This window comes from Diabrotica virgifera, chromosome 9 (genome assembly GCF_917563875.1).
Source record: "Diabrotica virgifera virgifera chromosome 9, PGI_DIABVI_V3a".
In the NCBI taxonomy this organism is placed as follows: domain Eukaryota; kingdom Metazoa; phylum Arthropoda; class Insecta; order Coleoptera; family Chrysomelidae; genus Diabrotica; species Diabrotica virgifera.
Genome location: NC_065451.1, coordinates 52,322,789 through 52,345,233, shown reverse-complemented (window position 1 = coordinate 52,345,233; position 22,445 = coordinate 52,322,789). Strand labels below are relative to the sequence as shown.

At 30.9% G+C, this 22,445-nt stretch overlaps 1 protein-coding gene across 1 annotated transcript; it reads left to right on the top strand.

Moving 5' to 3' along the window:
* Positions 1-4,866: 4,866 nt before the first annotated feature.
* On the top strand, positions 4,867-9,265 carry LOC126891708 (uncharacterized). Its single transcript, XM_050660973.1, has 2 exons — positions 4,867-4,921; positions 6,361-9,265. The coding sequence occupies exon 2, from the start codon at positions 6,680-6,682 to the stop codon at positions 8,750-8,752; it is 2,073 nt and encodes a 690-aa protein (XP_050516930.1). The 5' UTR covers positions 4,867-4,921; positions 6,361-6,679; the 3' UTR covers positions 8,753-9,265.
* The last annotated feature ends 13,180 nt before the right edge of the window (positions 9,266-22,445 follow it).

Here is a 22,445-nt window from a genome sequence, read left to right as displayed (position 1 = left end):
TTTGCAGTTTTCGTAGCAACAAATTAGCTTTCTAACTTTCAAAAATCAGCATTTTGAAGGTTTTTTAATGTTATAAAAAATAAAATTTTGTAATTTAGCTTTACTAGCTTTTTACTATTTAGCTATTTAGCTTTTGAATGTTGTTCAAAAATTCGAAAAAATCGCGATTTTTGCACTAAATTGTTAATAATTAAAAAACGGACGCGAACTCTAGGCAGGAAACAGGTAGGTTTTCATCCTATAGGTATACAATAACTAAAAAAAGAATGTGTGTGTACTTTGTACGCAAGTAAGAAGTTATACTTCTATTATATGATTTCTTAAAAATAAATATACTTTAAACAGTTTGTTTTAATTTTTTTTAAACACCAAACTAATGTTGTGCTTACCCCTTTCAAAAAAATAAAAAAAGTATAGGATTGCACTGGATTCGAACTCACGACCTCTCGATCTCTGGCCGAATTAGTCGAGGCATTGAAGCATAAAAAAAGGCTTTACTCTCGATTTTTGGCGCAGTAAGACGGATTTTAATGCAGTTTGGTGCGTTGGATTCGTGAGAATGTCAGGAAATTTTGTGAACTATTGCAATGAATAACAAATCTGAAATTGCATTTGTGCATAAGAAAAATTCATTTCAAAAGTGCATTTTGAAATAGGCAATTATTATAAATTTGCAACCCGGTAAATAGTTGGGCAACATCCCGATTAATTATTTTAATTATTTTAATTATTTTTAATCATTTATAAGTCCATATAACAATAGTCTAAGGTGTCAATAACCATTAATAATAAACAAAGAAAAATTCCTTATGTGGAAATCGAACCAAGTACTAACGGGTCCGTAGCTAAATACACATACCGCTAATCTACGCAGACGCTTGCTAGACAACGGCGATATTAGGTACAAACAAAACAAATTGGTAAGTAAAAATTGTAAAGAAAATTACTACATACTTAAATGTATTATAAAATTAATATATTCCTAAATTTTAGAAGAAACATTCTTAAATAGGTATTATTAATATCTATTAATGTTACTAAATAAAATATAAATATTTTGACGTTTCACAATTTGACAATTCACTTTTAACTGCAGTGCCTTAAAATTTTTAAAGCACCGGTGCTTTAAAGTAGCATTTTTAACGCTCCTATGGAGTGCTATAAATTGTATTTTTACCACGTTTGTAGAAAAATATATTTAAAAACACTAATATATTCTTTCCACACCTTTTCTGGACTGATAAATACATAAATTAAAACATTTAGTAACGAACTCCATACTGCCTGTGTGCGCAGATTACTAAAATTTCACCCTCAATGAAATCGCGCCTAGAGAAGTATAACTTCAAAAAGGCAGTATAACTATTAACTAACCTTTGTTGTTTCTGTTCCCACAAATTTTAACACGCAACAACCATACATTACATAACCAAACCGTCAACCGTCCACACCACAGCTGTGCTACAGCTGCCATATTGGATAATTTTGCACATGTCATTTGAACATCCAATCAGAACAAAGTTATAATGCGCATGCGCCCGGATCATACCCAGCTAGCAGGATAACGTTACCTTAACGTTAAATTTAGGTTTTTTTGTATCGTTACGTAACATCTATCAAAAAATGACGTTACTGATCCGAAATTTTCATACGTATATTATACGTATGAATTTACTCGTTTCTGAAACGTGGCTCTTTGGTAGGTATTTAATACGTATGCATTTATTCGTCCCTAAAACGTGGCTTTTTGGTAGGTATTTTTTATGAATAATTTTGACAATTTTTTTATACAAAAATTTCTTTATTTATACTAATATTACAACTTAAACGTAATTAAATTAGTCTATGGGAATATTGAGGAAATTACTTGAAAATCTAACATTTTAACAAAATAAATATTAAATATATACCTAATAAATAAATACGTAGAACCAATGAAAATATTTCAAAAGAAATGCTTGTACATAACATATTAATAATTTTTAACCCTCAAATGACTGATTGGTTGAGGTAAAATAGTTTTCCACAACTTCAACCAATCAGCCAGCACACTTAAGATATAGAGATGTCAAAACATGTGCGCGAAGATTCGCCTTTAGCGTATGCAAAGCCTTCATCTATCATGTCATGATGTCATATGCCAAACCAAAGCCAAATGGTGGACAAATGTTTGGTTATATAGTTTGGTCGTTTGGTAGTGCCCAATGAACTGTCAATACGGATGGAATGGCCCTGTCCCATTCAAATAGTGAAGCGAGATTGCCACCAACATACAAGAGAGAGGTTCTAGAGAGAGACAGACAAGGTGCTGGAGAATTTGACAGGCCGTGTAATTTGAGTTGCCTATATAAATGGACCCGATTGAATCAGTATTGACAGTTCGTTGAATGGACCTCATATTTTAACTTTCAGGGCTGATTGGCAGTACATATTTCAAAATTTAAATACTTTTTTGTATTTACAGAGTAAATAGAGTACAGAGTACCATACTTGGTGTTTAAATGAGTTTAAATACTTTTCAGAATTGTAACTTGTATTTATAAAAACAAACACCTACTTTCCTAAAGTATTTGGGAGTTAAATAATTTTAAAACTATTTAATTTAGTGAATGTTTTATATAAAGTGAAGAAGTCATTGATTATGTTTTTATGTTACTTTTATATTTAGAATTTTACTTTTATATTTCCCCGATTTAAGTTGATATAGGCAACTCAAATTACACGGCCTGTCAAAGTTTCCAGCACCTTGTCTGTCTCTCTCTAGGACCTCTTTCTTGTATCGTGGCTGCATTAATTGTCTTCCTGCCTATTCCATCCGTATTGACAGTTCATTGGTAGTGCCGCGTTTTTTTATTTTCGGTCTGATTAAAGGAATTAACGAGAAATTAAAGATTAAATTAGAATTCTTTATTCTGAAGAGCGATTTAAACGACATAGAACATAGTTTTGATGCGTTTAACTCAAGTTTATAGTAATGGCATACATGCTTGTACAGCTGGACGAAACTGGCGGGAACACTTTGGCCGTCGTTCACCAAAATTGGCTTACGCCTTTAAAAAAGGAAGTTTTCTGGCCGCCATACAAAACATCTAAGCAATATAAAAAGTCGTTGCTGGAAGGCGAGGTAGTTAACGAAAACTCTTGGATGCTGTATGGCATACAAAGAGTTTTTTTAACAACAGGTAAGGTTTTACAATATAATATGTATTTATTTCACGTATGTGTAGAGGTTCTTTGTCAATTGCTTACTCAGTTCTTACACATTCCATTATATTAAGTACTTCATATCTTGCAGACGAGTTATCCAAGGCATTTGAAAAGGAAAAGAAGCCGAGCTAACTAGCGACTTGGCTTCTGCTTCAGAGTGTGAAGCAATAAATGAGTCACCACTACGGCCTAAACGAAATAGAAGACCCAGAAAATTAGACAGTGACAGTGAGGATGAGTCTCAGTTTGTCAGGCCCCAGAAAATTCAATTAAAGAAACTATCAGGTAAAGCTACCTTTAAACTTGATCTCAGTTCCAGATTAAATAATTGTATTCATTACAAACATGAACCCCAGCTTATAGATAACATTTTTAGGAGCTGTTGAAATCAGAGATATTAGTGGAGTGGCAGGACACAAACCTTTAGGTAATTTTTATTTAGTGTAAATTGTTTATATAGTTTGTTATTTAACCAATCAACAATTGCTCAACACAGTCTAATGTAATAAACTTCTGTAATATTTGTATATTGGTAATGATTTCAGAAGCTACGGAAAACAAGTCCAGGACGTTGGTTCAAGACCAATTGTGGAATCTAAATCCATCGACTTCAACACCTACGTCAGATGTTCAGGATTACCAGATTGGTAAATTTTTAATAATCTATGGGCCAGTGCTTTCAGTTTAGAATAATATGCTTTATCTCAAAACGATACTGAATTTGTCACATTCAGGATACTTTATTCATTTAATCAGCCTTAAAAGAGAGCCTAGTACTGACCCTTTGAATAAATACTAATACATATTAATAAAACATAATAATTGATTAAAGTGATTACTAGCTTCTTGAAAGAAATATTTTCAGGTTTTAGGACTGTTCTATCAACATTAGCATACATAAAGGAACAAAACAGAACAATTTTAAACAAATTGAATGAATTATCTCAGCCAAGGCATGCAGAAAAGTGTGTTGATATACACACGAAATTATCTGTAAAGTTACCACTAGATAGCACACGTGATTTAATAACATTTGAGGAATATTTAGAAGTGGAAAGGAATTTTGATGATGTTGTAAGTAATTGAACTTAAAAAACTAATAAAATTATTTAGATATCTCCATTAAATTAAAAATATTTTGTATTTACTGTTATACAACCAATATGTGTAACGAAACTTTTGTATCTTTCAGTAGGTATATAGTTAACGCAAATCAAAAACTGTTGTATGTCTTCACCTTAAAATGTAGGGTATTGCCAATCATTTTCAGGATGAATGTGCATGGTTATTCTTTAAGCAGATAATCATTGTACACTATTACATACAAAAATATTGCAATACTATAATATGTAAGGTGATACAGTTTTTGTTTTGCTTTTACTATATATTAAATAAAAATTGTTATATTTTTAATAATTATCACTCAAAATAAAATCTTACTACAATAGTGGCTAAAAAGAAATCTTGATAAAAATATTTGATTAAGTGTATGCAAATAACTAAAATTTTTATAAATATTACTTATTTTTAGATTGGTTATTTCTCTATGCTTGGTGGGAAAGATGTGAAACAAAAAACAAATAAGATTCTAAAAGAATTATTAACGGACGAATTAGCATCCTGCTACTATTTATATAGTTATATATATACAGTTATTTCGGAAAGCGCGATAAACAACCATTAGTCAAAACACAATTAAAGGATTTATTATTCAGTAAGTATTAGCAAAATTACTTTTATCTACTCTATGTCATATTATGTATAAGTTTTTAGTTTGTGAAAACTGTCATTATAGATAGCAGTGCGTGAAGGATTTAAAGTGTGTGTGAAGTAACAATGTATTTTAAATGGGATTTACTTTTTCGCACTGTTTTTATCTTTCGAGTTGTCATGGTGACAATCCTTAACATTTGCGTTGTCATGGTGATGACAATATGAGCAATGAATTACAACAAAAGTTTTGACAGTTTTGTGGTTTGAAAGTAGTTAGAATTTTTAAATGTCAAAGTTCTAATAATTATAGTATAGAAATGAATTCCAGTGATGAAGAGTTACAGCTTTTTTTATTTGTTTATCGTAGATAAAATATTGTATGAAACTGTGCGTGAAATACTTTTTGTGAACTTACGTGATTTATAGCACTCGCTCTGTTGTCGCTTGTGCTCTAAAAATCGCGTGTGTTCGCAAAAAGCATACTTCACGAACTGTTTCATAAATAACTATTGACGCATACTTAATGTAGTCATTAATACTTAATAATACTACATTAATACTTAATGTAGTCATGATACATACTGCCAAAAAGTCTGCTTCAAATGAAACTAGTATGTTGTATTACTTAAAAATGTACTTGTTAAAGGTCTGTGAATATCTATAATCCAAAAGGCAATACTTAAAGTTGATGTTGTTTATTGTACATGATTGACCCAAAAAAATGTAAATTTTATTCAAAGGTACCATTTAATTTATAGAAAATTTGTACTAAGAAAAGTTTTTACATACAAATGATATTCTATCTACATTGAGAATAACATATTACAATACACTTTAATTGTATCTAGCCAAATGTATCAAATATTCGGAACTCTTGTTCATATTTTCTTTACAGTTCTATAAAATTCTAATAGCTTATTGCTTAATTGTAATTTTTTTGGCTCAATTTCTTTTGTACGTAAACTAAACCCCAAACTATATAAGCACCAAATTTTGTAAAATACAATTAATACTTTTTTGAAGCTCTAAAATTGCTATTTAAAAACTTTATTAAATTTTGGATGTAATATAGACTCAGTTATACTCATTAAAAATTCTATATTTTAAATAACCTCACAATTTTATTTTAAATAATATACACAACACAATATTACCAATAGCTATTGGTAACAATAAAATTTGATGGTGTTGTTACAGAGGTTCAAAGTAAATGTGAAAAATTCTGCAGATTTCAATAAAATAAAGTACAGCTAATAAAATTTGAGTGTTGCATTTTTGGATGACAATGTAAAATGAAGTATTGTTACATGAATCACATTTGAACAATATTTTATTTCACTCTTGCTAAACATACAAGTTATAGGTGCTTTAATTTTTTTTCCAATTGTACTTTTGCCTGAAAAAAAAAAATAAGTTTTTGTAACATTTATTTTATTTCAGAATCAATTCAGATAAAGAACAATAATATCACATGTCAGGAAATTGAAACACATGTGAAAGAGTGGCTTAAGCAAGCACCACAACGCAAGAAAAGAAAAAAATCCATTTAAGTTAGTTAAGGTGAATGTTGAGCATTTGTTTTTAAGTTTTTTTATTTTGTTTTCGATTTTTTTAAAACTATTTTCTATGTTGGTATCTGAGGGGAAGAGACAAATATTTTTAGTGTAAAAACTATAGTACATATATTTTTTTTATTAATATTTTTATATTAGGTACATTTTTTGGTGGGTAAATTGTGTTGCACATACAAAATATTATTATGTATAACAAAAAACAATATAAAACTATTGTTGGTAAGAGGCAGTTCTCTAGAAGAGTTGCAAAAGAGAGGCAGGAATTATTTCAGATGTGTTCAATGGATAGTAGTAATGTTGAAGTCACTGCAGATAATAATTTTGATTTAGATACAAACTTTTTAAATGCTGATAAATCTTCAGAACTGTTAGATCCTAACTCTAGTTCTAATTTATCAGATGAACATGATTTAAACATTGAATTATTTAATGAACAAATTGAATTTAATACAGTAATTAATGAATATTGTGAGACAAATGTCAGTAAGTCTGTTGACGTTGAAGATAATAAACAACTAGATTTACAATCACAGTTAAGAAAATGGGCAGTTTGTTCCAAAGTAAGCCACTCGTCACTTAATGGATTGTTAAAAATACTTGTTCCTTTACATCCAGGTCTTCCTCTTGACAGCCGGACTTTATTAAAAACACCAGTAAGTACTTCTGTTAAACAATTAGGAAATGGAGAATATTGTCATATTGGTATTGCCAAAGGGTTAAAGAGTTTATTACCCTTTTCTTGTAAAGATGAAGTTATAAAAATAAGCGTTAATGTTGATGGAATTCCTTTGTACACCAGCTCTAAATTACAATTTTGGCCCATTACTGCAATTATTAGAAATTTTAACAGTCCTCCTTTTGCCATTGGGATATTTTGTGGAAATTCGAAACCATCGCCACTATCTGATTTTTTAGAAGATTTTATTCAAGAATTTGCTTTTTTAAAAGAAAATGGTATTTTGATTCATGACCACACTTACAGTATTGAAATAGAAAATTTCATATGTGATGCACCCGCTAAAGCTTACCTAAAATGTATTAAATCCCACAATGGATACTCATCATGTGACAAATGTTGGGAAACTGGAGAATACCATCACAGATGTGGAAAAGTTATTTTAAAAGGAATAAATGCATTACGAAGAACAGATGAGCAGTTTTTGAGAGAGATGGATGAAGACCACCATCTTGGTAAAACACCTCTCCTGGATTTAAATATTGGTTTGGTTTCATGTTTTACTATCGACTACATGCATGCTGTGTGTTTGGGAGTTATGAAAAGGTTACTTACCACTTGGATATCGGGAAATTTGTCTGTTAGACTTAAAAACGCTGATGTGCAAATATTATCTAAACGTTTAATTTCTTTAAGAAGTTTCATTCCATGCGAGTTTAACAGAAAGCCCAGAGCCCTAGATGAAATAGCTTATTGGAAGGCTACAGAATATCGAACTTTTCTTTTATATCTAGGTCCTTGGGTGTTGAAGAATAAAATAATTGATTTGGCTATTTATGAGCATTTTTTGCTATTACATGCTGGGATATCAATATTATCTTCCTTAAGACATATAGAACAATTTGGTTGTAGTACTGCCCAAAATATATTAAATAATTTTATTGCACATTGTGATCATATATACGGTTTGGATTTTTATGTTTATAATACACATATTTTATGCCATTTAGCTCATGAAGTTGAGAAATTTGGACCAGTAGATTCTTTTTCCGCTTTTCCTTTTGAAAATTTTTTAGGCATTATGAAAAGTTTTATAAGATCACCTACAAAACCTTTACAACAGATTATTCGACGACTAGAAGAAATTAACTTTTGCGACACAGATTTTACTGTAATGAAGAATAATTTTTCTTTTAAATTAGAACACAATGAAGGGCCAACTCTTGATATTATAATGAACAAACAATATAAAATTTTACTCCTAAACGGATTTACAATTCGCATTGTTACAGCAGATGAAAGACGTGCAGATTCTTACTGCAAGCTTAAAGATGGTTTAGTTATTGAAGTTCATAACATTTGTGTAACTCAACAAAATGAGACCTTAATTGTAGGAAAACAATTTCAAACATATGATTCTCTTTATAGCACCCCAATTGATTCCAAGGAGTTGGATATACATGTTTTGAAAGACTTAACAGTTCTTAAACATTGGAATGTTGAAAGTATATACACAAAGTGTATGGTTTATCCAAATCAAAACGATGGTAGTTTTGTATGTCTTCCATTGTTACACAAATAAATGAGCAGTAGAACATTTTTTTATGTAATCGGTTGAATTATGGGCAAGTATTTAATAAAGTACATCCTTTTTTAATATTAAAATGCATATATAAACGTGTCAGAAGTTCAAAATTTATATTGATACTTACTTTTATTAAAAAGACATTAATTACAAAAACAAATACAAGGAATCCACACTAGTTACATTTTTTTAAAACCCTGCCGGTATATGGCGATTTCATTTGTTAAAATCACTCGTAGATGTAGATAAAGTACTTATATTCAATATTTCCTGACGTTTATTGTAAGTTCATTTATAAAAAACTCTTGTGTTTTGGTCAACTCAATTTATTTTAAAGGTTTTAAACATTACATACGTTTCAGCTTTTTTCGCCACTTTCAAATGCTATTTTTTTTTAAACAAAACAACCGAGACTTATAGTAAACATTCTCATTCCATTGTTCAGAACTTTTTCTTATGTAGGGTAATAGATTAGTTGCTGTTGTTAGTTATACTGAAATAAACAGTGCTCAACTTGTAGGTATCTTGTTTTTTTATATATAGTGGGAGGGTTTCTCTTTAGTTAGTTAATAAAAATATATTACACTAAATAATTTTGTCTCTCCTCTCACATAAAAGTCAAATACATAATGTTTATTTCAAATTTCAAATAAATGTGTCAGCATCATGTATGTGGTTTTATTTACACAATAATTTTAAGTCCTTTTTATAAATTATTTTTATAGTGGAACCCCGATAACCCGGACCGATTTTCAGCAGACAAACAAACATTTTTTCACTTTGACTGAGTTTTTTACCAAGAAATAAACAATACTGTATACAACTGTACATAATTTAGCTGAACTGTGCATATGTATTTAATGTTTTTGCAATTATAATGTGTATTTTTTATTATTTATATGCATTTTACTAATTTTTACCATATTTTCCGGCTAACCCGGATCGGCCGCGGTCCCGAATGAATCCGATTATCGAGGTTCCACTGTACCGAAAATTCAACTAGAAAGTGACGTTTTTGTGACGTTGAAAAGGGTACGTAGAAATAACGTTAAACTGTTACGTAACATCGCTGTGACTTTTATACGTATATTTTAGGTAAAATTTGACGTAAGTTTTGACGTAACTTCTCCCAAAATGTTGACGTTTGTTTGACGTCATATATACGAACACTGTTAGCTGGGTAGGTTTTAACATATAAAAATTCACCCTCATATCGCGCGTAAAGAAGTATAACTTCAAAAAGTAGTCAGCTATCTTTGAGTGTCCCGAACATGGTCTATTTCTAGCTTATTACCCTGGATTAGAAATACTTTACAGTATCTACCGTTGGAATGGGAGCAAAGTTGTGTAATATTTGAGGTAAATCGCTATGACATTAATGAATACTCTGTGGCTTGCTTTAGATTCATTAAGTTTGATCTTCCACTTCTTAGTCCATTTCTGGACTTTATTTATTTAGGTTTTCTTGGAGTTGTTCTGCAGCGATAACGGGATCTAAATGTACCGCCATTATTGCCGCATCGTTTGCAAACGTGGCTGTATGTACTTTATTGTCAGTAGGTAAGTCGGAGTAAAGAGTACACATAGGTAGAGGATCAACTCAAGAAAGCTACCTTGAAGAACTCCTGCCTTTATGAAATGTAAATCGGTTATTTCTTCTTCATAATTTACCTGAAAATATCTTTCTTTTAGGATGAGTATAGTATGTCCTACATGTTCTGGTGTAGATCCCTTTTTTGGTTTATATAGTAAGTAGTCCCTGATGCCACCCCTTGTCAAAAGCTTGACTCACAGCTATGAATGCAGTTGAGCAATATTCCGTACTGTCAAAAGCTTTTTGAATTACTTCTATCAGTTGATGGACCTATTCAGTTGTTGAATGTTTGGCTCTAAATCCAAATTGGTGTTCCGGTAAAAGTCCTTTTTCTGTATTCTTCTTCTTCTTCTTCTTGTAGTGCCTATCCGTTTCGAATGTTGGCGACCATCATGGCAATCTGTACTTTGCATACTGCTGCTCCAAAAATATTTGTAGTGGTTGTGTTGAACCACGTACGTAGATTTTTCAGCCAGGAAATACTCGCTGCCTTCCTCCAGCCTCGCTTTCCTTCTGCTTTTCACTGCAAGATTAGTTGCAGCAGTCCATATCTTTCACTGTTCCTCATGATGTGACCGAGGTATTCGATTTTGGCTGTTTTATTTTGATTAACAGCTCTTTTTCTTTTTGCATTCTTAGCAAAACACCCTGATTAGTAATGTGGTCGGTAAAAGATATCTAACAATAAAAAACTGAAAACGTTTGTTTTCTATACTTCCACAAAATTTATTATATCTAAGTGACTATCTAGTCACGGTAAAAGATATCTTCAGGATTCGATGATAAATCCACATTTCAAAAGCCTTAGTTTTCTTACAGGTGGCTTGTGAGAGTCCACGACTTAACTCCTTACAACAGTACAGGAAAGACATAACATCATATTAACCTGACTTTTACGGATATCGACCAATCATGACATTTGAATAACTTTGACATTTTTTGAAATGCAGATCTTGCTTTCTGTATCCTACCCAAATGGTCCCAATTTTCATTGACGTTTGTACCAAGGTGTATGTTTTTACTCTTTCTATTTGTTGACCATTCACACTGATTCGTCCAAATTGCTGTTCATTCTTAGAGATCATCATACATTTTGTTTTCTTAGTGTTTAGTGAAAGTCCGTATCTTTGATTGACTTCTGCGATACTGTTCGTTAATTCCTGGAGGGCTTCAGAACTGTCAGCGAATACCACCGTATCGTCTGCGTATCTTATGTTATTGATACATTCTGCGTTAATTAGAATTCCGGCTTCAACATCATCCACTGCGTCTTGAAATATTTCCTCACAGTAGATATTAAACAGCAGTGGTGCACTGACGAAGCGTCCATGTAATCACTGTAACCATTGGTAACAGTTAAAAATCTTGCAAATAAATATATGACTACTATGAAATAATTCCATTTATATATTTTACTAACAAAAATATTTATTAATAGTACCTAATTCAGTAAATAGCCCACTAGACGCACGAAAATATTGGCGAGATTATGTGAATCCGTTGCACGTTATTATTCTGTTACCACATTTGGGTATGGTAAGGCAGGAGAATCTTAGCTTTCGCTCGGGACTAGCTCGTTTCTGAAAATTTTGAAGGAGCAACGGCTCTAGAGACGGCGCTTTGGCACGCTGTGTATATCAGAATTGTAACCATATTTTCGTTTGGTAACAACGTTGGTTTAGTACCTATTACAGATTACAGTGTGCATGCATTTAAACATGCAATAGTGTTGCTGCGTATTGCGTAATCGATCAACTATTTGAAAAGTCATTCTCCTTGTAGACCAGTAAGAATATGCGAAAAAACGTCTATTTTTGGATGTGAGAGGTGGCATTCGGATTTTTGCAGATAAAGTTAGGTGACACCTTCAATAATAATAATTAATTTATGCTCCTTCTTAAATACACTTAAACATTAATAAAAAAATTAAAATATTTAAAAATTTCGAAAAACATCGATTTTTTTCTGCTTTCTTTGCTTATAACTTTAAAACGATTCGTTTTGGAACAAAGTCGTACAGAAATAAAATAAAGATAATTGAATTTTGTATGACATACGAATGGTAAAAACTGTCTTAAGGTATTACCTTTTCTGCAATATAGCAATAAATACAAAATAAGGGGGCAAAATAAGTCTGTTGTTATTCAATATTTTTTAACCACTTTGGTGGCACTTAGAACCTTAGTGATTTGCTTAGGAAATTATTTGTAACATTCTTAAATCGTATACCAAATTTCATTAAAATTGACCTAATAAATTTTGCATAATAAATTGGCAATCTAAATGTTTTTAAAAAAGTTCAAATTTTTTAAAATCTTTCTGAACAAAAAGTAGACCATTTAGAAGTTGGCTAATTTTTTTACATATAAAGAGGTGCTCTACCTATCTAATACACTTTACAGGATTAAAATCGGATTATTTAAGGGCCCCAGCAATGTTTTAAATTTATAAACAATTTTTTGGCTTATAAAAAAATAGCTTTGTTTAATAATAAAAAAATTAATTTTTACCAATGCAAATAATTAAAACCGGTTTAATTTGACTTAAACTTTCAAATGCTGTCAGCAGAATTGCTTTTTTATTATTTAATCAAACGTTATTCGCGTTCAAAAATTGCAATTTCTCTCGATTTTTTGAAAGTTCCACCGTGTTTATCTCGAAAACTATGCATCCTACGAAAAAACTTGTAAGAACATTTTTTGCTTAGAATTGCCCAAGAAATCCAAAAAAATGTTTTATTTTGCGAAAAATCTATTTTATGTAATTCCTCAAGTTCTTTGTTTATAACAATCTTATCGACATCCGGATCAACAGTTACCCAAAAAATTCGTGTTCTACGGGTCAAAATACATAAAAAAACTTGAGTAAGTCTATCTCAATAAAGAAGCCCGTAGCACCCCCTCCTGGCCACAGCACTAATTTGATTATTTATAAGCCAAAAAATTGTTTATAACTTTAAAACATTGCTGAGGCTGCTTAAACAATCCGATTTCAATTCTGTAAAGTGCATGAGATAGGTGAAGTACTTCTTTATATGTAAAAAATTGACAAATCTTTGTATATTCTAGTTTTTGTTGTGCAAGATTTTAAAAAATTTAATTTAAAAAAAAAATTTAGATTGCAAAATTATTATGCCAAATCTATGCCAAAGTCAATTTTAATGAAATTTGGTGTACGGTTTTAGCACATTACAAAAATTTTCTAAGCGAATTAGGAAGGTTCTAAGTGTAACCCAAGTGATGGAAAATCATTGAATAAAAACAGGCTTGTTTAAACCCCTTATTTTATATTTATTGCTATTTTGAAGCAAGGGTGATAAATTATGACATTTTTAACCAACCGCATCTGATAGAAAATTTAATTATCATTGTTTTATTCCTATAGGACTGTGTTCTAAAATGAATAGTTTTTAAGTTATAAGCAAAAAAAAATAGAAAAAAAAAACGAAATTTTTTGAAATTGTTAACTATTTTATTTTTTTTTATTAATGTTTCGGGCATATTTGAGAAGGAGCATAAATCAATTATTATTAACGAAGTTATCACCTAACTTTATCCGCAAAAATCTGAATGCCACCTCTCACATCCACCTAAAAACAGATCCTTACTGGTCTATTGTATATTTTTTTATATATAATTTTGAAGAAAAAAATGGGATTATTGAAAATGGAAGACTTAAAATATAAACAATAGTTTTCAAAATATGTTCTTTTTCCTACTTGTTTATGTTTCATGTTATTTTTATGGTAGAATAATCTATTTAGTTTGTTTATTATTTATTGTTATACCATAATTACATACTGATGTGATCTTGATTATTGATATGAGATAATATTCTTATTTTTCATTTAATTTAATCAATGCATTAATAAAAATTTAATTAATTAACCAGATCACATATCAATATGTTTTCAATCTCAGGGCGAATTATAAAATTAATTACTTACTTACGTGGCTTCTCAGTATTTCTCAATGGTTCCTAATCGGGATAGGAAAGAAAAGAGTAAAATAATACACACATATGGGTTACAATTATAATCAAAATATTGTTTATTTTATTTAAATGGCAATCACTGCTTAATATTTGCTATATCTTATTATTCCTAAACATAACATTTACACATGGGAATCTTATTTCCTTTTGGTTTCCAATTGAAAGTTTTTATTAACATTTAACTATTATGATTTATTAGCAACAATTCTATTTAATTTTGATGAAGCTTTTCTGATATTATTGAATATGTTCTTCAATTTTAAATGTGGTATTTAATACGAAAAACCCATACATTCATGTCCAAACAAATGAGACCGACCTTTTTCTGGTGAACTGAGAATGTCTTCACACAAAACCCGCTTCCTGCTATCCTTGGCTGCGATCAAAACCTCGTCCTGGCTTCCAGTAATGTTCTCCTTTGAAACTAGCTCGTATAGCTCTCGTTCCTGCTTCTGTCGTGATGCTGTGTTCTACCTTTTTCGAAACTGCAATCAGCTACCGGGACACTCTTGGCTCAAGGAGGTTCTTTACTCTCGACCTGGCCTACCTCTCGTTCCACGATAGATACTCCACACTCACGGAACTACACCGGCTTTTTCACTCTCCGTACACTACCGTCTACTACTGGACTTCACTTCTCGACAGCTCAAAACATTCTGATCTCTATTTGTCATTCATTCCCCTACTTTCTAAATATCCCTTCCAGATTCACAAATCAACCTTCCACCACCAACTCTCATTCGCAGTATTCCTCAAAACCAATTTTTAATCTTTCTAAATATGCTTAATGGATTTAAAAAAAAAATAGTTAATTCCCATTCTAAAATTACTTTCTACTATTTACAAAATTTAATGACCTATTATCTACTTCAACTGAGTCTTATTTAGCATAGGCTAATGATCGAACCTTCCGCGAACAACGATAATGAACTATTATCTATTTCAAATGAGTCTTATTTAGCATAGCCTAATGATCGAACCTTCCGCGAACAACGATAATGGTACGCGCCATTCACTTTGTTTATTCTAAGCGCATTGTCCCGAGTTTCGTATGCTTCTCCTAATCACTTCTTAAAATTAAATATAACAATTTGTTGTATACAGGTTGTTCTAAATTTATATGCCCGTGGTTGAGAAAATTGAAAATATTTTATATTAAATTGAATCCTGTTTATAATTATCAAAATTTAATTTTCATATCAAATAGAAATATAACAATACATATATGATTTGGGAATAGTGATTTGTTTAATTTTATCCCACAGGATTAAAAACAAAAACTTATATTTGAGAGGTTCAAAATATTTTTTTAAATAAGATTTTTTTACATCTGGTTTTGGTAACACTTTCGAAACAGTCACGCGTCGCCTCTGCAGTGGTAGTAGTATACCCACGTTTGATTTTGATAACGTCGAGTTCTCCTGCCTCTGACCAGATAGATGATGTTTGATTCCAGTACAGATTGCTGATAATCCTTAAATCACAGATCACAGGTCTTTATTCCAATATTGGTTAATATCTCCATCAGCTTGTCGTGCTATACTGTAGCGAACGCTTTATGCTAATCAATGAAACATGCATAAATACCGCAATTAACGTCTCTGCATCGTTGAAATAGCACTTGTAAGTATACTAAATAGAGTATCTCTTGTACCCACTGCATTTCGAAAACCAAACTGTGTTCGGCTGATTTTTTCTTCGCACAGTCTAATCTATGTATCCTTTGATGTATAATAGGTCTGGATTGCGCGTACCAAAAAAAGTTGATTAATAGCAAGCTGAAAATTTCTTAATAGCTGAAGGGTGTCTAGTCGGACAAACTTTGATATATTGGAACACTGGAACAGGGAAAGTTTTAAATGTGGAACAGGTTAAAAATTTGGAACGTCAGACTACAAAAACGTCAGATATATTTTATCCGACAGAACTTCCAATTGATTTGTTACCCTTTCATTAAACTCTCATGCAAAAATCAGACTGCTATTACTAACCAACATGATTTCTGTCATTTAACATGTTCTTCGTGTTCCACTCATTAAAATTCCCAGTTGACGATAAACACCAGTCTGATTCTTGCATGATAGTTTAATGAAAGTGCAACAAATCAATTGGAAGTTCTGTCCGACAAAATACTTCTGACGTTTTCGTAGTCTGACGTTCTAAATTTTTAACCTGTTCCACCATTAAAATTTTCCCTGTTCCAGTGTTCCCATATATCAAAGTTTGTCCGACTAGACACCGTTAAGCTATTAACAAATTTTCAGCTTGGTATTAATCAACTTTTTTTTATATGCGGTATCCAGACCTATAATTTTTAGAAATAATTTTAAAACATGGCTCATTAAGCTGATGGTCCGGAAATCACTGCAGGATGCGGATTTTGTTTTCTTTGGTAAAGCAATAAACGTCGACTTCAACCATGTTTCTGTATTAATTTTTAATAATAATAAATTTTTATTAGTCTCTTAGCTAGTAATTTTTTTTATAATTTTCGACATGAAACGCAGTAAACTTAGAGGTTGTCTCGTGCTGACGTTTGTCAGGTTTAGGGATTAGAATTATTTGCGCCACCTTCCATTATGCTGGAAAATGTTTAAGTCTTATGACGGTTCGTAAGGTAGTTTAACGTAAGTATTCCTTTTCGCAGTAGTTCTTTCGTAATGTTTCCAGTGATTAGGTCACGTGGCCTAAGGTTTTTTGGACATCTTGGGTATTAGTGCACCCTAATATGTCTGTGTAGATTGTGACATTGGATCCGACCATCACTTGTAATACCGTTGCCGTATCCTCTATTTTTTCATACTATCACGTTACAATTTTTTGTGATATTATACACGAGCGGGACATCCTCAAAAAAGCGCTTAGTTTTCGAGATACTGACCACGGAGGAGTGAATGGATAATTTTATTCATACTTTATATTTTCGAAGGTGCTGAAAACGAATATGAGGTTTATTTTGAATTTTATGTGGGGGAACATTGTCAAAATCGCAAATTTAACCTAAAAATAAAAAGAATAAATTCACGTTTTTTGCGTTTACCTCGCTACAACTCTGTTCCATTTTAATATTTTTTTCTGAAATTTTTACAGTTTATAGCTCTAACATTTCTGAAGACAAAGATACCTGCTTCAAGTTTTTATTCTTATCGTTATCATGATAAAGGTTATGAATTTTTCAAAGAAAATGGTGCGGATTTGTGCATTGCCAAGTTTAATCGCAAAAGTTGTGTGACGAAGTTTAAAATTTAGCTTCTTAATCACGTTTATTTGAAAGTAGAGAGTACAAAGGAGTTTTCTGGTAAGTTTTAGATCAAAATGTTTTATAGAAAAAAAAATAGTGCAACTTTTAATGTCGACATTAGAAATCCCCAATATAACCCTTATTTTTTGAGGGACAGACAATCTGGGTCAGGTCTAATTTCTCACCTTTAGTACTATCCTTGGATTATAAGCTTTCATTTGACACCTCATTTGTCATTCTACCTATTATAATGGTGGAGAAGTAAACGTTCTTATTCTATTATTCTTGTAGGTACATTTAACATTGATTGAAATTATGAAAGAAATGGCATGGCAACACTGTGACGCACAAACATAACATTCAGCTGTGCGTTACATAGTTTGCACTAATATCCAAGATGTCCGGTTTAAGGTCTCGCTCTGTTTTTGTAATGCACCCTACCTCGCTTGGTGTAATATCTTGTATCTGTTTACCTGATGGTATTTTTGAACTATGAATGGCTGTGATTTCTTCATCTTCTCGTATTGAGAAAGGTTTGAAAACTAACAAGCAATAATTATGATATGCGACTTAAATTAAATTTTACCTGTTCTGAAAAACAAGTTTGAAAAACAACATATTTAGATAGTTGACAATTGTACAACATAGAGAAGGACATTCAGACTTTCAATTCATTTAAAAATAAATTGGTTAATTAGCGACTTTCGTTAGGTACCTAATAATTTTTAAATGTGTTATTTTTGTGAGTAAATAAACAATTAGAATAAGTTTAAATGGGTAACCATTTATTTTTTAAGTAAAATTTAATAAAAAGTTTTTGTCCTGGTAAAAGGTATATTAGTTTAAAAAGCCCTTATGGGGCTACAAACATGGAAACAAAACGTTTTCGCTCTGTAACAAGAGCATCATCAGTGTTACAAGAACATGGTGAGCCAACCAAAAAATATTGTTCTGAAGCTATTTCCTTGTGGCATTTTTATAATTACGTATTTTTTATGGGAAATAAGCCACAATTTTACTAAAAAATGAATTTATTAACGTTTCGAAGCCCAAATCGGGTTTCGTTGTCAAAATACAAAATACTATTAAAATAAAACAAACATGTTGTTGCTAAGTAAAAAAATTATTCTAATAATTTATTTAATCTGACTCATTTATATTGGCAATTCAGACGTGTATTATACATTTTAAAGTAGAATACTTTAAAATGATATCGCCAATATTTATGAGTTGCGTTCCTGGGACGACTTTACTAAAAGATAGTTCATTCGATTACATGAAATCAATCCCAACTCAAGAATATCCGTCGCAAAAAAATCATAGCATGTGATCTGTCTTTAAAAAGACAACCAAATGCAACGATGACAGTAAAATTCTCGCGTTAGAGATTCCATGGTAAATCACGAGGGAAAACCAGGAAAAAACCTCGTGATACTATCCCGACATCGTAAGTATTTGGTCTTACATTTAATCTACCTTCAAAAACTAATACCAAGTTCTGACTTTAATATGTTTAAATTATAAATAATATTAATATTACGTAGATATACAATAAGTAATACTAAAATATAAAATTTGTACTAACTCGATATGTTATTGACTTACTAATCGTGGTATTTTCTTTCTATTGACTTCCTCTTTCAGCATGGGTAACCACATCCTACTGCATTCTACCGAGGAATTTGCGACACAATTGGTTTCATTTAGCATAATTAGAGCCGCTTCTTTGATTTTTCTCTTTTTACTATCTGATTCTTTCAGGACTATACTTGAATCTCTCCACTGAACTCTATGTTCATTATCCCATGCGTGTTGACATATCTGAGATCTATCAAATTCTCTGTTTTTAATATAAGACTGATGTTCACTTATTCTAACGTTTAATGGTCTTGATGTTTCACCTAAATAAAATTGTTCGCATTCACAAGGTATTCTATAAATGCAATTCTTTGTTCTTTCTTGTTCATTGTTAGGTTTAGTTTTAGATAGAATAGATCTCAATGTGTTTGTTGTTTTGAATGTTGTTGAAATGTTGAATTTATTTCCTATCGTTTTAAGTTTCTCGGATAGTCCTTTTATATATGGTATTGTTATTTTCCTCGTATTATTTCTTGTGAATGTTGTAGGATCCCGTTCTAAGTTGTTCTGTTCCATTCGATCTAATCTTGTCAATTCCTTATTTATAAACGATAAAGGATAATCATTTTTTAATAAAACAGATGTTAACAATTGTTTTTCTTCTAAAAATGAATTTTCGTTAGAACAAGTAATTTTGGCTCTATCATATAAGGATTTAATGATTCCCTTTTTAACGTTGATGTTGTGATTTGATTTGTAATTGAGATATCTGTTGGTGTGTGTTGGTTTTCTATACACTTGGGTCTCATATCCAGTATCCTTCTTTGAGACTAAAACATCGAGGAAAGGCAAAGTGTTATTGTATTCCTTTTCCATTGTAAATTTTATTATTATAAACGATTATTTATTATATTATAAACCATTCCTGAATATTATAAACGATCAAGAAGAGACAATAAAATTTACAATGGAAAAGGAATACAATAACACTTTGCCTTTCCTCGATGTTTTAGCCTCAAAGAAGGATACTGGATATGAGACTCAAGTGTATAGAAAACCAACACACACCAACAGATATCTCAATTACAAATCAAATCACAACATCAACGTTAAAAAGGGAATCATTAAATCCTTATATGATAGAGCCAAAATTACTTGTTCTAACAAAAATTCATTTTTAGAAGAAAAACAATTGTTAACATCTGTTTTATTAAAAAATGATTATCCTTTATCGTTTATAAATAAGGAATTGACAAGATTAGATCGAATGGAACAGAACAACTTAGAACGGGATCCTACAACATTCACAAGAAATAATACGAGGAAAATAACAATACCATATATAAAAGGACTATCCGAGAAACTTAAAACGATAGGAAATAAATTCAACATTTCAACAACATTCAAAACAACAAACACATTGAGATCTATTCTATCTAAAACTAAACCTAACAATGAACAAGAAAGAACAAAGAATTGCATTTATAGAATACCTTGTGAATGCGAACAATTTTATTTAGGTGAAACATCAAGAACATTAAACGTTAGAATAAGAGAACATCAGTCTTATATTAAAAACAGAGAATTTGATAGATCTCAGATATGTCAACACGCATGGGATAATGAACATAGAGTTCAGTGGAGAGATTCAAGTATAGTCCTGAAAGAATCAGATAGTAAAAAGAGAAAAATCAAAGAAGCGGCTCTAATTATGCTAAATGAAACCAATTGTGTCGCAAATTCCTCGGTAGAATGCAGTAGGATGTGGTTACCCATACTGAAAGAGGAAGTCAATAGAAAGAAAATACCACGATTAGTAAGTCAATAACATATCGAGTTAGTACAAATTTTATATTTTAGTATTACTTATTGTATATCTATGTAATATTAATATTATTTATAATTTAAACATATTAAAGTCAGAATTTGGTATTAGTTTTTTGAAGGTAGATTAAATGTAAGACCAAATACTTACGATGTCGGGATAGTATCACGAGGTTTTTTCCTGGTTTTCCCTCGTGATTTACTATGGAATCTCTAACGCGAGAATTTTACTGTCATCGTTGCATTTGGTTGTCTTTTTAAAGACAGATCACATGCTATGATTTTTTTGCGACGGATATTCTTGAGTTGGGATTGATTTCATGTAATCGAATGAACTATCTTTTAGTAAAGTCGTCCCAGGAACGCAACTCATAAATATTGGCGATATCATTTTAAAGTCTTCTACTTTAAAATGTATAATATACGTCTGAATTGCCAATATAAATGAGTCAGATTAAATAAATTATTAGAAGAATTTTTTTACTTAGCAACAACATGTTTGTTTTATTTTAATAGTATTTTGTATTTTGACAACGAAACGTTAATAAATTCATTTTTTAGTAAAATTGTGGCTTATTTCCCATAAAAAATACGTAACCAAAAAATACAAAGGTCAAAGCCTTTCAAAAACAGACTAAAAGTCTTATATAGATGCAAACATTGCAAAATCCAAAGGATGGATAAAATTCCAATGGCTACGGCCCTAGGGCAACATATGACTCGCACACGTGGTAAGTGGGTCAATAGGTAACAATTAGGTCATTCTGTTACAAGAGGCGAGAGTTGCCTCTCACCCGTGTAGAAAATTAGCGATAGAATTTTTTGAAGTAGATTGTTATTATTTGTTTAATTGCAACCAGTTTCCTAGTTTTGACAACTGTCTCATTTAAGAAAATATCCATAGTATACTTTTAGTTCTGCATCTAATGTCAAATTGTCACGAGGAGAACACAAATAGGCACATTTAAGCGCTTGATTTACTTCGATAAGATTATTTCATGAATAAAATTGTATTTATAAATAAATTAACGAATATTTATAACAAGCTGAAAAATGTGTGTCACATTAATTGGGAACAATGTCACTGACTCTTTTTATACAAAAACTTAAATTTTATATGTATTAAGAAATAATTTTACGAATAACGACAGTAAGAATAAATAAGAAAATAAGGCTTCGTTTTTCTCAAATTTGTTGTCATTGGGCACAGACAACAAATAATTTTCGAAAAACTGTCGCATTATCGTCAATTTATTCTCACTCTCTTGTGATATTATACCCGATAATTTTTGATAATATCCCGTTGTCAAGTACATATATTACGTCAGATGCCCTTCGTTGCTACGAAAAAATACATTCAGTGACATAAATGACAATAATTACTGTTTTAAAAGTTATAAAAGTGATGACTTTCAACCGTCAAATATTTATAACAACTGTGTGTTTAACTGTACTTACAT

Bases quoted from the DNA above. Each gene is read 5' to 3' on its own strand.
- LOC126891708 (XM_050660973.1), top strand. From the start codon at position 6,680: ATGTATAACAAAAAACAATATAAAACTATTGTTGGTAAGAGGCAGTTC.